The sequence below is a fragment of the Gossypium hirsutum genome, chromosome D04, assembly GCF_007990345.1.
Source record: "Gossypium hirsutum isolate 1008001.06 chromosome D04, Gossypium_hirsutum_v2.1, whole genome shotgun sequence".
Taxonomy (NCBI): domain Eukaryota; kingdom Viridiplantae; phylum Streptophyta; class Magnoliopsida; order Malvales; family Malvaceae; genus Gossypium; species Gossypium hirsutum.
The window spans coordinates 46,737,072-46,755,267 of NC_053440.1; the positions used below are offsets into that span (position 1 = coordinate 46,737,072).

The following is an 18,196-nucleotide window of genomic DNA, read 5'->3' on the forward strand; positions in this document are numbered from 1 at the left end:
ACTCAAAACTAAACAAACGTACTTTAGAAACTAGTCCTTAAACATTTCTAAGTTTAAAATTCCACCATTAGACATTCAAAAAGCTTCAAAAACAACAATAGCATCTTTCAAAATCTTTGACAATTTTACAAATTAATCCCCAAACTATTCAAAATTGAATTACAACGATTTCAAAAATATAAAATTTACAAAAAAAAATGTATTTGAAAATCACTTACATGTAATAAGTAAAGCTGGCCCAACCTCAAGACCTCCAAAAATGTTGTTTTTGTTGATATTTCGGTGGAGAAACCAAAATGATGATGACGACCTTTTGCTTTTTACTTATTTTAACATATTATTATTTTTATTAGAACATAATGTAACATATAAAATCTATGGAAGAAAGCACTAATCGTCCATTAATATTTTAAAGTGGTTAATTTACCACTTAAACCCTCAAACATGTATTAATTAAGCCTTTTAACAAATAAAAGTAAATAATGATTAAATTTTACAATTTTTATGATTTAGTTCTTATATCTTAATTAACCATTCAATCATTAAAATTACTGGACCAAAAGTTACTAAAACTCTATATTAGACCAGTAAATGTTAATAATTAATAATTAATAATTAATGACTCAATCATAGGAAAATGAAGTTCCGAAACCACTATTTCTGGTATCACTAAAAAACGAATTGTTACAATTGGCGCTCTTCACTGCTTGTCGTCTAATATGAAAAATAAAAAAAAATTAATTTGGTTTTATTTTTTGAATAAATTAATTTAAATAAAAATAAAACTGACCTAATTTGCTAATTTTACCAAAAAATATCATCTTCCTTTGTACATTAAAATATGACGTATCGGTAAAAGGAACTTTTCAAGATGACGTGTGAATTACTAAACCTTCATTCATGCAGGACTGAGAAATATTTGTTTTGGTAATAACCCGCAAATATTGTTAATTGATAGAAAAGGGAAAGTGAGAAATTGTTGGTAATTACAATGATTATTTTCATCCTCACGGATAGAGATACGGGCTTGTTTTTCAACCGTGTGACATACAGCCAGGTGACACGGCCATGTGTCCCTTGTAGCTTTATAAAGGTTTGCAAGTCAGGCTGTTACACAGCCTAGCACACGCGTGTATGAGGTTACCTCGAAAAGGTACACGGCCTGTCACACAGGCGTTTGGCTTGGCCATGTGACCCAAGTCAGTGAGTTACACGGGCACGGATACGGGCTGGGACACAGCTGTGTGTCCCTATTTTGAATGTCCATACGTCCTAAGACACGGGCGTTTTTTTTATATGTAAACTCTGGTAATGCTCAGTAACTTTGTTCCGGCGATGGATACAGGTTAGGGGTGTTACAACATGCGATCTATTTCTCTTACTAAATATTTTCATTCTTTCCATAATCTATCGATTCTCTATGCAATATGTTTCATGTTATCTCGAGCTAGTGAATGAACCAATTGGACATATATAATTAGGGCTCAAATAATTTGTAATTAAGTTCCGACTCTTCGTCTATTAATTACAACTTAATCATGGAGTCATCCCACTATAGTACCATGACTGTACTCTCCCTATTATGTATCACTACATCGACACTTTTCACTACTTGTCAGCCTATTTTTTAAACATTTTAAAATTCAATTATTGGATTGAAATATGAAAAAAAAATCTGGTTTTATTTTTCGAACACATTGGTATAAATAAAAATAAAATTATCCTACTTTGCTACTTTTTTTAAGAATTGGATTTTTAGCTTATTTTTGCCAACATATCATATTTCTTTGTACATTAAAAAAGGACGTAAATGATATTTTCATAAGTGTGTTACCTTTATAGGATATCATTAATCTATTGGGATGAAATTCGTTCTCCTAATATAATATTATTTTATCTTGCAGTGACCATTACATTTTTTTATATATATAAAACCAACTACTAATACATTGTAATTAGATCATTTGTCTTATGCCAAATGACCCGTGACCACGTTTCTTTTTCATCAATCATGTAATGCTAATGAGAGGATATTGTTTACCCTTTATTAGGCTATGAATTCTATTATTGTGGAATGATACTACATCATGCAAAAGTCTTATACTCAATGCATCAGCTTTCGATTCTTTATCTTTTTGAACTCAGGCTTTCATTTACATAAAGGTATACGAGTCATGCATACATAGTCCATCATCTATTCATGATTAAAGTATGTTACACTATGAATGCCAAGTGAATAAATGAGTCTAGGATAAATTCAACTGAGGTCTTATCCAATGAATTGCCAGTCCAGACAATGACATCTATGTTTTTATCTTTTAGAAGTCATCCGCTCTGATGCTCAAAACAAAGTATCTTCCCAATTGGACTTGATAGACGACAGAATAGTCTTTCAATTGATTTGCTCAAAATTGATTAAACTACAAACAATTTAGATTATCTACTAATATAAGTTGTCTTCCCGTATTATGATTTGAGCACATAATACAACTTAATATTAATCAAATATTAGATAATCAATGAGCCAAATTTTGCTTTGCATTTAAAAACCATCAATGACATATGCAAGTAATATTAGTGTGTAATGGAATTCTATTTTGCTGGGAGCGCTTTTCGTGGACATGGCGCCCTACAGACGTTGGCACTCTTCACTGCTAGTCATCTAATTTTTTAAATATTTTTTTAAATTCAGCAATTAGACCGGAATATGAAAAACAATAATTTTATTTTTCGAATAAATTAATTTAAATATTTATTTTTTAATTTTAAAATATTTTTAAAATATTTTTTTAATTTTAAAATATTTTTAAAATACTTTTTTTTAATTTTAAAATATTTTTAAAATAATTTTTTTAATTTTTAAAATAATTTTTGGTATTTATTAAAAAAATGGGTCGGGCCGGGCCCGGGCCTATGATTTTTTTCTAGGGCTGGGCCTGGGCAAAATTTCAGGCCCGGGCCTAAGACCCGGGCAGAAATTTTTTAATGGGCCCGGCCCGAACCTGGCTTGGCCCGACCCATGAGCACCTCTATACACAGCCTAGCACATGGCTTGGCACACGGGTGTGTGAAGTTACTTTGAAAGGGTACACGGCCTGGCACACGGGCCTGTAGCTTGGCCGTGTGACCCAAGTCAGTAAGTTACACGGGCACGGATACGGGTTGGGACACAGCCGCGTGTCCCTATTTCGAATGTCCACACGGCCTGAGACACAGGTGTCTCTCTTGGCCGTGTGACCCCTGCAACTTTGAAATTTTTCCATGTTTTTCGAAAAATTCTCTGAGTTTTCAATTTAGTACCGACTTGTTTCTAACACATATTATGGGCCTCGAGGGCTTCTATAAAGGACAATATGTATGTTTTCGATTGGTTTCTGAAATTAATATTATATGATGAAATGTTTGAAATTTCTGTTTGTTTTGGTATGTAAACTCTAGTAATGCTCTGTAACCCTGTTCCGGTGATGGATACGGGTTAGAGGTATTACAACATGCGATCTATTTCTCTTACTTATTATTTTCATTCTTCCCATTATATATAAATTCTCTATGCAATACGTTTCATGATATCTCGAGCTAGTGAATGAACCAATTGGATATATATGATTAGGACTCAAATAATTTGTAATTAAGTTCCGACTCTTCGTCTATTAATTACAACTTAATCATGGAGTCATTCCACTATAGTACCATGATTGTACTTTCCCTATTACGTATCACTACATCGACACTTTTCACTACTTGTCATCCTATTTTTTAAACATTTTAAAATTCAATTATTGGATTGAAATATGAAAAAAAATAAAATAAATCTGGTTTTATTTTTCGAACACATTGGTATAAATAAAAATAAAATTATCCTACTTTGCTACTTTTTTTGAAGAATTGGATTTTTAGCTTATTTTTGCCAACATATCATATTTCTTTGTACATTAAAAAAGGACGTAAATGATATTTTCATAAGTGCGTTACCTTTATAAGATATCCTTAATCTATTGGGATGAAATTCGTTCTCCTAATATAATGTTATTTTATCTTGTAGTGACCATTACATTTTTTTATATATAAAAAAACCAACTGCTAACACATTGTAATTAAATCAATTGTCTTATGCCAAATGACCCGTGACCATGTTTCTTTTTCATTAATCATGTAATGCTAATGAGAGGATATCGTTTACCCTTTATTGGGCTATGAATTCCATTGTTATGGAATGATACTACATCATGCAGAAGTCTTATACTCAATGCATCAACTTTCGATTCTTTATCTTTTGATGCATACATAGTCCATCATCCATTCATGATTAAAGTATGTTACACTATGAATGCCAAGTGAATAAATGAGTCTAGGATAAATTCAACTGAGGTCTTATCCGATGTATTGTCAGTCCAGACAATGACATCTATGTTTTTATCTTTTAGAAGTCATCCGCTCTGATGCTCAAAACAAGTATCTTCCCAATTGGACTTGATAGATGACATAATAGTCTTTCAATTGATTTGCTCAAAATTGATTAAACTACAAACAATTTAGATTATCTACTAATATAAGTTGTCTTCCCGTATTATGATTTGAGCACATAATACAACTTAATATCAGTCAAATATTAGATAATCAATGAGCCAAATTTTGCTTTGCATTTAAAAACCATCAATGACATATGCAAGTAATATTAGTGTGTAATGGAATTCTATTTTGCTGGGAGCGCTTTTCGTGGACATGGCGCCTTACAGACGTTGGCACTCTTCACTGCTAGTCATCTAATTTTTTAAATATTTTTTTTAAATTCAGCAATTGGACCGGAATATGAAAAAAATAATTTTATTTTTCGAATATATTAATTTAAATAAAAATAAAACTGACCTAATTTGCTAATTTTACCAAACAAATCATCTTCCTTTGTACATTAAAATATGACGCATCGGTAAAAAAGTAACTTTTCAAGATGACGCGTGAATTACCAAACCTTCATTCATGCAGGACTGAGAAATAGTTGTTTTGGTAATAACCCACAAATATTGTTAATTGATAGAAATTGTTGGGAAAGATTGACTTTACAATGCTGTAGTTTGTATTTTGAATATTTCTTCTATGATATAAAATAAATTTTAAATCAACAAAAATTCAGAGCATTCTAATGTCACCTTGTGACATTCTACGGTCCTACTTAATCAAACCAATAAATCTGTATACATCAAAACCTAAGTATGTGACAAGTTGTCAACTTAGAGATAAATAGGGTTTACCAATTCTAACTACATTTCTACTTGATTTTTATTTTAATTGCAATGGACAGAGTGTAATTAGCTGAAATTGATGCGATGAATTGGAAAGCTTAACTTTTCTTTAATTATAAAATTAATTTAACACCTTCATTCATATTGTTGTGGTAAGTAATTTTCAGTTCCTGCTAAGGTAACTATATAGCGTTCTCAAGAGCTCAAATTCAATGTTCGTTTTATGAATTACCATAATAAGATTAATTAAAAGGGCTGATAGGAATATGAATTTGACATATTCAAATAGAAGTGGATATGCATAAATCAGTTTCTCAAAGAGTCAACAGTGTTGCTAGAAAACAGTTTAATTAATTTATTAATCCAAAGTAAACCATGGCGCAGCCATGTAGGATTCAAGTCAAGTCCATGAAACCCTTCAAATTTTTACATTTTTAAATTTTATATATAAATTATCATATATTTTAGATTTATTGTCCACATTATATAATATTTATTTTATTTGGCCAAAATGTATTTCATATAATTCGCCATAAAGTTATACTTTATATTAAAAAAATATTTTTTAATTTTTAATCATATAAATTTAATAATAATAATAATAATAATAATCAAATATTAATATATGACGGGTCATGAAAGTCTAAACTTAGAGGCCCAATATGGACTTTAAATCCAAGTTCTAGAATTAATTGATTTGGCTCATACCAATACATATTTGGTTAGTGACTTTCTTGTACTTTGATTTGTATGTCTTATGTTAACTTTTTCCGTGTCTATTGCAATAATTTAACAAACATTTTCAACCATGAAAATTGTGAAAACAAGGCTTCGCAACAGAATAGAGGATGATTCTTTTTCAACTTACTTGGTGGCATACATCAAAAAAAAAATAGCTCGAGAATTTTTAATAGATTCTATCAATGATGAGTTCGATCTTATGAAAAAGCGGAGGGTACAATTGAGGATACCTAGTATTGAGAAATAGGATTAAGGCCAAGTTTTTTTAATTTAATTTTTGGAATTATAATGATATTTATGAAATTTTTAGTATAGTATTAGTTTTTTTTTTGGCATATTAGAAAGAAATATTTAATTTTATATAGTGTGATTTTTTTCTTTTAATTTTTACAATTAAATCGTTCGTGCTTTTTAAAAAATATTAAATTGATTTGTTTGATAAAAAAAAGTATCTCAGAAGAATTGACATTCTTTTCCATTAAAAAAGAGGTCTTTCAAATTTAGAAGTCTCACCCCCTTGAAGTAAAATCCTAGATCCGTCCCTATTTATATGCTAGAGGTTGAGTTTAAATCATGCCATGCACACCAGCAGGAGCGAAGAAAATTTTTTTTAGAGGGTCAGAATTAAATTATATATTTTTATGATAGTAAAATTATAATTTTGTCATTTTAATAGTTTATATTTTTATAAATTTTAGATAATTAAATTAAGTTTTTATCATTTTTAAGAGAGTCAAAATATAATTTGACCATTATTAATTTAAAATTTTATAAATTATAAATAGGCGAAAAAAAATTTTCCGCCGTTGGCACACCAGCTCTTTTCAATGCTAATGGGGCTGTGCCCTTACTCTTCGCTGATTATATTGGTTTCTGGTTTTTAGTAGTTTCAAAAGATGTTGTTTAAGCTCTCTGAGAAACAAAAATTTGAAAATGTATTGATTCTCAAAAGAATAATTACAGGGGCGTAGGAAAATGAAAAATTACAATTCCGACCTATAAAAATAATATTTAATTTAAATCCTTTTAATCTTTTGATTAAATTTAAAAAATCCACTTGTCTCTTCAAAAATTAATAATTCAATTTAGGATCTTTAATACAAATTTTTAGATTTGACTTCTAAAATTTTTAAAATTTTAGTCTCCACCAACACAAACTTTTATTTTGGTCAAACTATATACATTATTCAATATATAAATAAATCCAATTATTTTTATATTGAGTAAAAAGTAAATATAATTACTTGTATATACAATAATTTAAATAAAATAAAAATTATATATTAAACAGTCTAAATATGATTTAGGAATCAAAACTAAGTTGGGAGTTGTCTTCAAACTTGAAACTTTGACAAATCATGTAATTAAATTAAATTTATCTTAAAAGATATCTTAAGTGTACAAGAGACGTTAATGATATTAAATTTAGCGTACAAGGTGCAATAAATCGATACCTTTGGTCCTAAGGCACGTAAGTGACAAGAATATCTGGGAAAAAAAAACACAAACATAAAAGTCAACATTTGCCACATAATACATAACGAACTTCCTGCTATTACATCGAACCAAAGACAGATCAGATTAGTTGGCGAACTTGATAATAGCTTTGATCAAGGCTTGGTTTTCATTCATATGTTACATGATAGTTATATATAATTCCTCAATGATGAGCGCTTACGTGTTTACGGGCAGGCCAAGCAAAGTATTGTTTTCTATTGGGGTATATATAGCACCTGACCCATTTAAATCTTTAGTCTCCGTAAAGATATGTGCTTTTAATCTATTACTATAATACCATATTTTATATTTATTTTGCTTCTAATTCTTGTTTCTTTGAGTTGTCTATTTGCTCAAAAAGAAAATTTCAATACTAATATTAGTCTGTAGTGGTCATTATAGCTTAGCCCTGCGAAAAACTATGTAAACAAAATAGAAATAACACAAATATTTGTTTAGACAGTTTGGTTTCCCTACATTTGCGAAGCATAACTTAGTGAGTAATTCCACTATATTTTATCACAAATACAACAAGTGATTCACACTCTATAACTCCTTCAGCATAGAGATCTCACATTTGTACTTAAATACTAGAACATTCACCTCCAAATCTTCCTTTTGAAAACTTGAACAATAAACACTTCAACAATATTTACAATTATAGTTAGCACTCTCTCACAAAGCAGTTCTTTAATGAACAAATTAGAATGCACTCAATAAGCTCTCATAACATAACCTAGACAAACCTCAAAGCGTATACCAATTTCTACTTGCTAACATAGAATATAGGTGAATACAAAGTAACTCTTTAAAAATAGCTAATACGTCAATAATAATCAAAACAAAGTCACTCGAAGATATGCTACCCAAAATCAATGGCACTATCTCGATCAAATCTTTACATTCCAAGGACTTAATTGATTCACTTGAATCCGATCCAAACTTGAAAATAACAACACATAACTAAGTCCAAAGATTTTCTTAATTAAATTACCAAACCAATAATACAAGTTTTTAACCCCTCAGTGGGAATCTGTAGTTAGTACTGTCAAATGCCACTCAATCATTCTCAGTTAATTTTTCCTAAACACTATTAAATGAGTTTACTTGAAAGGAGAAGGCCGATAAAAATACATGGGCTAATAATATTTTTTTTAATACAAGAATGAATTGATTCTAAACTATTTTTTTTAATACAAGAATGAATTGATTCTAAACTTAGACTAATATGGAATGAGATTTTAAAACCTTTTACTTTGACATTCTCAAAATGAATATAAAATATAGTAAGAAAAAGGAGTTGAATGTTCAAAGTCCAAAGGTTCTACACAAATAACCCTACTAATTGTTTCGTTGTTTTTTATTTGGTTTGAAATTTATGGTGTCTAGAGCTTAAACTAAATTTAAATTTAAATCTACTTGAACTCTTAGATAAAATTTTTTAATCTAGAAAACCCAAAATTTAAATCTGATTTAATGTAAGTGACTAAAGTGTAACATTTCAAACATAAATGATTAAAATATATTCCAAATGATAATTTTAATTTAATATTTTATTATTTAAACTATGGGTTATGCAAACGAAATTTATTTATTTGGCATTGGGGACGAGTAAAGTTGAGGTGACATACATATATAGAGACAAATAACAAACCAAACTTATTTAACCTATCAATCAACCTGAGGTAAACATGGCATTTCCACATGATTTAAATAAATAAATAAAGTAGATGATTTTGTAATTATTTTAATGTTACCAGTTCTTTGAGTAAAATCGGTTAAAAAGTGATATTTAGAATCCAATTTAATTATAAAGTTGAGATTTTATATTAAATTATCAATTTTGATTATAGTTGAATGCAATTTTAAAAAAGTTATATTTTAAATTAATAGTTAATATATATGATTCTCATTTGGATTATGATCGAGGAATAGGAAAACTTAAACTATTGACTTGATCCAATTAACGTATATATTAGTATAGCATTTATTCCTTTTACTTGGCCAAATTCAAACATTATTTTAAGCTAAGGTTTCAATCAACGAAGGAAATTACAAGAGGTAAATGAAGACTACAGAAGGAGAAATTACTCCATATTCTTTCTTGGCAAGCAAATTTTTTATTTATTATAATATTTCTTATTCAACAATGGCAAAAAGGGTTGATTAAATCAAACACGAATATTAAAAAAAACCTAATCAAACTTAAAACGCAATTAAAATGATGTAATTATTAGAATAAACACAAATTAAAAGAATAAAAATAAATAAAAGCCTGAAAAGGTACAAAAACATAAAAATATTGGAAAATTAACAAAACATATCTTTTTATAAAAGGTAGTGCCGAAATAATATATTACCATTTGAACAAATTGATGCATTCAAACAAAAGATTTACATCTTCAAATTAATGTAAAAATTACAAAGTATGGATATTCTGGAGAAAACATAAATGCATTTTATATAAAAAGTCAAAATTTTATATTTGATACCAAAGATACGACTGTAATCCATAAGACGTAATTCATAAAAAATAAAAAGCAAGTTACATTAAAATATGAATATTCAATATTTACCTATGTCAGACTAAAGGAGAGCAGAGAGTTTGGGTGGGGTGGAATTTAATGTACATTTTATTTTTATTAAAAAAATTAATTGAAGGGAGCCCGTTCGACGTTCTAGATTCACAAACTATTTTCCTTAAAAACATAAATTTTAAACCAAATTCAAGTGAAAATCAGTTTTGTGTTTAAGGTTTTGTCAGATTTAATATTTATAATTTTTTATTTAAATTTAGTGTTTAGGGTTTTAATTTTTAAAGATTTAGGGTATAAAATTTTGGGTGTCAACCTTTTAAATTTAATGCTTTAGAGTTTACTTGGATTTTAAAATTTTGGATTAATATTTAAAATTTAAAATAAGATTATTTTTATAAATTAAATTTCAAACAATAAAATATATTATTTTAGAATTTGTCTCTTAATCTCATAAGAGATGATGGACTGTGAGTGTAGACTAGTGATAAGCAAAACTCGATTCGATTCGAAATAATTGAAAAAAAATTTAAATTTTTTAAATATTTTCCCTCCAAAATTTTACTCCCTATTTACTTTCCCTCAAACTTTTACTCTCAAAAATTTTTTTCCCCCCGAAACTTTTACTTCTCACCCTTTACTCCCAAATAAAAAATCAAAATTATCCAAAAAAAAATCCCTAAACATAAATAGTAATAATTTTATTTATATCTATTATTTATATTATTAAATTAAATTTCACATTTTATATTATTTATTTTATTGAATTGTTTAGTCATATTGAATATTTATATTAAAATTTAATTATTAATGATACCATAAAATATTAGTGTTAAAATTTTATATTGGTCTCAATTTCACATTTTATCTTTAAAATAACTTTTATTAAAAAAATCACATTTTTACATTTAATATATTTTTTAATTCCAAAATATATAGTGACAAGAATCTGAAGATAATTGAAACAACTAAGCAAGCAAATAAGCTAGCTCATATATAAAATATTAATAAATAAATAATGAGGTGATGAAAGTTAATAAAAATTTTGATTACGGTGGACAAATTTTATTACGGTGGGTAACAGTGGTTACAATGACCCAAAATTATTTTTTAAAATTAAACTTGAACAAATATATTTGATTCAATTCGATTCGAATTCCATCTCACTTGACTCGATTCGAGAAAATTTCAAATCAAATCAGGATGATAAAATATGATTCGTCAACTTGAAATTTTTTTGTCTGATTCGATCGAATGCTCACCCCTAGTGTAGACAGTAGAAAAGTCCTTTAATAAACTTGACACTTTATCGAGTTGAAATGAAAGTCAACTAATATTTAGAGTATTTTTATTTTGGTCATACAAAATTAAATTTTTACAATTTTCTCATTTAATTTTTAGTGTGCTTTCATTTTAGTAACTTAACTGTTAATCTCTAACGGTGATTGACTGTATACGCTACATTATGTTTACACTTTCATTTTGGTCATCTAAAAAATCATTTTTTAAAGTATTGATCGGGAAAAAAAATTAAGGATTAAAACTAAAAAGTGGTTAAAACTATATAATGCATTAAAAATTTTTATATTGTATTTGTATATCTCAATATCAAAAATTTTAAATATTTTTTAATATTAAAAATTTAAATTTTAAAACACCAAAATCAATTAAATAAATTTATCCCTTGAAATTGTCAACCAATTTGTTATTGTAATATTGAAATTAATTAAATTAACTAATTTAATCTCTTTATAAATTTTAAAATTTTATTTTATGTTTCCAAATTATTTTTAATGAAATAAACTCAAATAACTCATATTTAATAATTGTCTAAGATTGTATAAATCTCGGATCTTCCATACTAAGCTAAAAACAAAGAAAAATCCTTCCGGTTAATTAAATTAATTACTTCTTCTTCGTTTGGATAAAGGCGTGATGAAAAAAATTCTTAGTTTTGTTTGACATGGGTAAAGATTCAAGATAATATAAAAAAAAATTTGGATTTCATAGACAACTATTAAAGATAAGTTATTCGAACTGATTTTAATTTGAAAACATAAAATAAAATTTTAAAATTTAGAAAGAAATTAAATTGATTTGTTGAATTAATTTCAACATTATAGTAATAGATAGGTTAATGGGATAATTTTTTTCCAACAATTTATTTAATTGATTTCATTGTTTTGAAATTTAAAATTTCAATATTGAAAAAAATTAAAACTTTTAGCAAGGGGTAAACAAGCACAATTTGATATTTTTTAAAGAATTATTTCATTTCTACTCCTATTTCATTTTAATTGTTATTTTTTTGGGTTCCAAAAATGAAAGCGACCTAGAAGGGTGATCAAAATGAAAATGTAAACATGAAGTAACATGTACAATCATCCGCCGTTAAAGATTTAACAGTTACGTGATTAAAATGAAAATATCTTAAAAGTTAAGTGATGAAATTACAAAAATTTTATTTTATCACACAAAATAAAAACACCTTAAAAATTGGATAAACAAAAGAACCTTAAAAATTGGATAAAGGAAAGAGATAATTTACTGAATAATTAATTAATAAACTTCACACTCTTTAATCTCAATCATAACCAAAAAGAATATATTGGTAAACGCCATAGTTTCCTGGTTAATTTTCCCATCAATTTTCAATCATTTTATAGTTTGACAATATTTAGAGCCTGCAGTATAGGCACAGCAAGACTCTAGGTGGTGATGCATTCCAACCCTTCAATTTGATTACCTCAAAATTGCACTGTTATTAGATTCCACCTAAAAAGATTATCCCTGGTTACTAAATGAAGCTAGGGATCACTTAGGATCCTAGTACCAAACATTATGATTATTTTCAAAAGGATTGGCTTCATAAGATTCTTTTATGGTTTTTAGTTTTTATCTTTAATGTAGAAAACGTGGCCAAATTTCAACAATTTGGTAACGAAGGTTGCACTAACACAGGTAAGAGTATTATCGAATTGTATTTTTTCTTTTTCTATTAAAAATAAATAAATTAGTCTTTTTATATTAGATTAAAGAATAAAATAAATTTTTTTGTTAAAAATTTCGTCTATTTTTATTAGTAAAAATTAGTTTTTGTATATTAATATGAGGTACACGATAAATATCATATGTTACTATTTGATTATTTTATCATCTACTCTCATTTTTTAAAATACAAATAGATAAAATTTAAGAAGAGAAAGTTGTTTCATTTATTAATTTTTTCATATTGGTTTTCTTGTTCGATCTCTAACTTTTCCCATTCGTTTTGTCTAGGTTGTTAAGTAATTGGTACGCTAAATATTTTAATTATCTTTATCGTGTAGGGTTGAGTTGACATTTTTATCTCTAAGGAAAACGATTTCTTCAAGTTAATAAACTATAGCCGAAATATGACGAAAGTTCCAACAGGGAACCTCGCACTTCTTATATAAATTGAAGCTCCTTCTTCAACCTTTGCCTCTCACTCCTCGCAAAGCATTTTCATTACCTTCCCTCTGTTATTTCTTCAAGCGAAATGGGGCGCCTTGTTTTCTTGTTTGCTTCCTCTTTGCTTCTTATGGTGGCTGCTACAACAGTTTCAGCTGCAACAGTGGAGCACTCATTCTATGTAATGAATTCTACTCTTATTCATTTTATTTTCATCTATAGATTAAATTAGTCCCTCATTTACAATCCCAAGGTGGCTCAAAGGTTTTGAATTTCAACTCAATCAAATCCATGAAACCAGACGGATGGTTTTATATTCACACTCCTCCCAATATTCATCATTCCATATCTTACCTGTGTAACACCATGCACTTCGATTTGAGGCTATGGCTTTTTAAACACACCCTTCAGTTTCCCTTACTCATATTTACCTACTTGATAAGCTTTTGACCATTACAGTTTGATAATCGGGAAGTTAATAATTTGAATTTGTTGGCAGGTTAAAAATTTTACTGTTACTAGGCTGTGCAACCGCCAGGTGATTACAGCAGTAAATGATAGCCTCCCTGGCCCAAGCCTCCGAGTTCGAGAGGGTGACAAACTCATTATTCACGTCTTTAATAAGTCACCTTACAACATGACAATTCACTGGTAAACTTTCATTGCACAATACAATTGAATTTACTCAAATTCACCAACTTAACTTGAAATATTATTTTCCTTCTAAGCGCTAGCTGTTTCCAGTATGAAATTTTGCTTGACTCATTCCTCAGCTGGTTTTATTTAATTCAAAACAACATTTTTAATTATCTTATTAAAATATGATGCGTGTAGGCACGACCACGAACAAGTCCATTTGGGATGCAAATGCAAGCAAACGTGTATCTTATTCCCATGTGATCCATTTTTCTTTTTCTTTTTTTCTTGAAAATTCGTGTGAACCATTTTTATATACAAAGATTGCTCAACTTCAACTACCAATGATTTAGTACTAATTAACCAAAGTCCAATACTAAATATATAACCTGTTTTTCTTTTTAATGCGTTCTTATGATTTAATCATTTGCTGACGGTTATGTTGCTTGAACAGGCATGGCGTTTTTCAGTTACTGAGTGCCTGGGCAGATGGGCCTGAGATGATCACTCAGTGTGCAATTCGCCCCGGAAATAAATACACCTACAAGTTCAGAATCATTAACCAGGAGGGAACCCTTTTCTGGCACGCTCATTCCTCCTTTCTCCGTGCCACCCTCCACGGTGCAATCATCATCCGCCCCAGGGTTCGCCACTCTTACCCATTCCCAACGCCCTACAGGGAAGTTCCCATCGTGTTAGGTATATATGGCTATCGGGAACCTGAGATATTACATTGAATTCATTAATTATCATGAGATATATAAATGTTCCATGGCTCAAGGTTTTCGCTGACAAATAGCAATGCGGTTGCAGGTGAGTGGTGGAATGCTAATGTGGTTGATGTTGAAACCCAGGCTCTAGCCCTTGGCGTTGGTCCTAACCTTTCTAATGCTTATACAATAAATGGATGGCCCGGTGATCTCTATCCATGCTCTCAAAACCGTAAGTGACTGATTGCAGATTTATGATCTCCATGCGTACTCCACATGCTGTAACAACCAATGTATAATTTAACTTAATTTAATTATATTATCAGAAATGTACAAGCATAGGGTGAAGCAAGGGAAGACTTATCTCTTACGTATTATCAACGCTGCAGTCAGTTCCCATCTCTTTTACAAGATAGCCAATCATAACGTGACTGTTGTGGCTGTTGACGCTCGTTACACCAACCCATATGTCACCGACGTCATGGTTATCTCCCCTGGCCAGACGGTTGACGTTTTGCTGACCGCGAATCAGCCGGTTGGGTCGTATTACATGACCGCTAATAATTATGCAAGTGGCAGTGGCACTGCAGTTGGTGTACCGTTTAATCCTACTACGACGAGGGGTGTCATCATCTATCAGGGTGCATCATCTTCAACAACGCCGCTAATGCCGGTCGTACCGGCTTTCAATGACACCCCCACGGCTCATAAGTTTTTCACCGAACTTACCAGTTTGGTCGGTGGGCGTCACTGGGTCCCTGTCCCACTTAACGTGGACCTCAAAATGTTTGTTACCGTTGGAACGGCGCTCGATGTCTGCCCACCAAACGTATCTTGTCTGGGTCGTCCACCTGTTGGGGCAGCGCTCTCGGCCAGCATGAACAATGTATCCTTCGTGTCACCTACTAGCTTGTCTTTGTTGCAAGCCTTTTTCTTCAACGTCGGAGGAGTGTACACCACTGATTTCCCTGCCAATCCCCCGGTTCAATTTGACTACACCAACCCTAGCATTAACCTCGACCCACCTCTGCTATTTGCTCCAAAGGGAACCAGGATCACCAAGGTTAAGTTCAACTCCACTGTGGAGATGGTGATGCAGAACACAGCTATTATTGGAGTGGAGAACCATCCCATGCATCTCCATGGCTTTGATTTCCATGTATTGGCGCAAGGGTTTGGGAACTTTAACCCTGCCACTGATACACCGAAGTACAATCTTGTCAACCCCCAAATGCGCAACACTGTTAGCGTACCTGTTGGAGGATGGGCTGTCATCAGATTCGTAGCTAATAATCCAGGTTAATTTTCTAACATCCATCGTTTACTTTCTCTTTTTAACTAGTTTTTGTCAACCTAGTACTTGAACTCAATTGTTTCACTGCAACCGAAATGAACAGGTGTTTGGTTTATGCATTGCCACTTTGACGGGCACATGGCAATAGGCCTGTCCACTGCCTTCATTGTTGAGAACGGACCAACTCCCGACACAACCTTGCCTCCCCCGCCAACGGATCTTCCACAATGCTAGACATTTTTTGTTTTATTAGTAAAACTACCACCCGACCTTCTTTTTGAACATTATTCATTCTTTTCCTTCACTTTTCTTTTCATTTTTGTTATGAATTTGGATTTTTCCTTTCCGTATTCTCAGCGCAACTGTAACATTTGTTGATTTAACCTTTTACTGTCCAAAGTCAAAACTCTGTTGTTGTAATCATCGTTTCATTCTTTTTATAATAAATTAAGTTCTTCGCCTGTCATTTCCAATCCTTTTTAGTTGCTCGTTCGCCTTTTATATTTCCTAATATTATATTTTTCATACTAATTAGATACACTTACCCCTAATTTTATCATTACAAAAGTCATTAGAATACTTCAACAAAATTTAAACTTGACCAAAGTTAAAATTGATATATAATTCATAATAAAACTCAATCCTGGATACTTAAGTTTTTAGTCTCTCAAACTTTATAATATAGATAAGGTCTCATTAACGGATTACACTGTGATATTTATGTCACGTTTGGTAAGAGTATTATATACATATTTTAATACGAATTAGTAATAAATTAATTTAATTAGTAATATTTAGTCGCATTTATAACTTATTTATAACGAAAAAAATTCGAATATTTTGAAAATAACTTATTTTTTACAAGAATTTTTACTTTCTAATTTTAAATCTAAATTTATACTAACTATGGTTTATTTTATATCTAATTGTAATGCATTTATATAATAAATAATTCTTAATTAAAGAAAGGTCAGTGAATTAAATAGCTTATATAATATCCTTTCGCTCATATTATAATCGATGAAAGTGATATCAGCGGCTGACTCTTAAATTGGAATTTTTTTTATGGAAAAAAAAAAGGGATTGGGACATTAATATCTAACTTTTACTCTAAAAAGACCTGACTTGTAAGAAGTCAAATGAATAAAACAAACGAGTGTTGCAAATTATTTCACATTTGATCCCGTAAAATACAAGGACTGACTTAAAAATTTAAATTTTAGTGATGAAAATTCAATTCTAATATTACTCCATCTTCATTACCCTACAAGAAAATTTGTATTTAATAATCAAATCTTGCATCGGTATTTTGTCTTGTTGTATAATTCATATAGTAACAATATTAAATATTGTTTGTGAAATTGCAATATTTACAATAACTTTGAGATGTTAATGTTGAATTTAATTTTTAGGATATCATCTTATATTTTATACGTTACGACATTTTTAAATGTTATAATATTAGCAATAACTTTATAATATTATTTTATAATTTAATTTTTTGCTTATTAATCACACCATGATTAGTTGTTGCGAATCTTTTTTTTGTTTTGGGAATAAAAGATGAATTTAGCGAAAACTAAATTAAACGAGTCCAAACCATTCAAGAATAATCATCATATAGTAATTGAAAAACTTCATTGGTTGCATAAATATAGATTTACCCAAAGGTCTTAACAACACTAGAGCTGCCAAACCATCAGCTACTTTATTGCCTTCTCTAAAGAAATGTGAAATTCGAACCCTCCATGAATGTTGAACAAAATCCTTTATTGCTCATGTCATAGTTGAATAATGCTACTCACCTCCATTAGCTTGGATCACTTGAATAGCGTCAATACTATCCATCTCTGTACTACCCATCATGCTATTTGGAGCCCTTCTAGTGCAACCCAGAGTTTAGCCATAATCGCCGAACAACAACCAATATTTTTTTGAGAAACTAACAACCCAAAACCCATGATGATCACGTATTAGTCCACCAACTGAAGCATGCCCAGACCTTTTACAAACTGCACCATTAGTATTTACTTTCTACCAACCATCTTCAGGCGATGTCCATTTTCTGAGTCGGCAAGATCTAACAGTTGTGTGCCTCAGAGGATACTCCAT

The 18,196-nt window shown here is 29.9% G+C and overlaps 1 protein-coding gene across 1 annotated transcript; it reads left to right on the forward strand.

Moving 5' to 3' along the window:
• The first annotated feature begins 13,479 nt into the window (after positions 1-13,479).
• On the forward strand, positions 13,480-16,550 carry LOC107899014 (laccase-7). The gene is made up of 6 exons (XM_016824610.2): positions 13,480-13,625; positions 13,944-14,095; positions 14,535-14,779; positions 14,894-15,022; positions 15,117-16,088; positions 16,188-16,550. The coding sequence occupies exons 1-6, from the start codon at positions 13,533-13,535 to the stop codon at positions 16,316-16,318; spliced, it is 1,722 nt and encodes a 573-aa protein (XP_016680099.2). The 5' UTR covers positions 13,480-13,532; the 3' UTR covers positions 16,319-16,550.
• The last annotated feature ends 1,646 nt before the right edge of the window (positions 16,551-18,196 follow it).

What these genes read in the sequence shown, in the direction of transcription:
- LOC107899014 (XM_016824610.2), top strand. Translation starts at nt 13,533, where the DNA reads ATGGGGCGCCTTGTTTTCTTGTTTGCTTCCTCTTTGCTTCTTATGGTG. An exon ending in GGAAGTTCCCATCGTGTTAG is followed by an intron (nt 14,780 to 14,893) that starts GTATATATGGCT and finishes ATGCGGTTGCAG; the next exon opens with GTGAGTGGTGGAATGCTAAT. An exon ending in CTATCCATGCTCTCAAAACC is followed by an intron (nt 15,023 to 15,116) that starts GTAAGTGACTGA and finishes TTATATTATCAG; the next exon opens with AAATGTACAAGCATAGGGTG.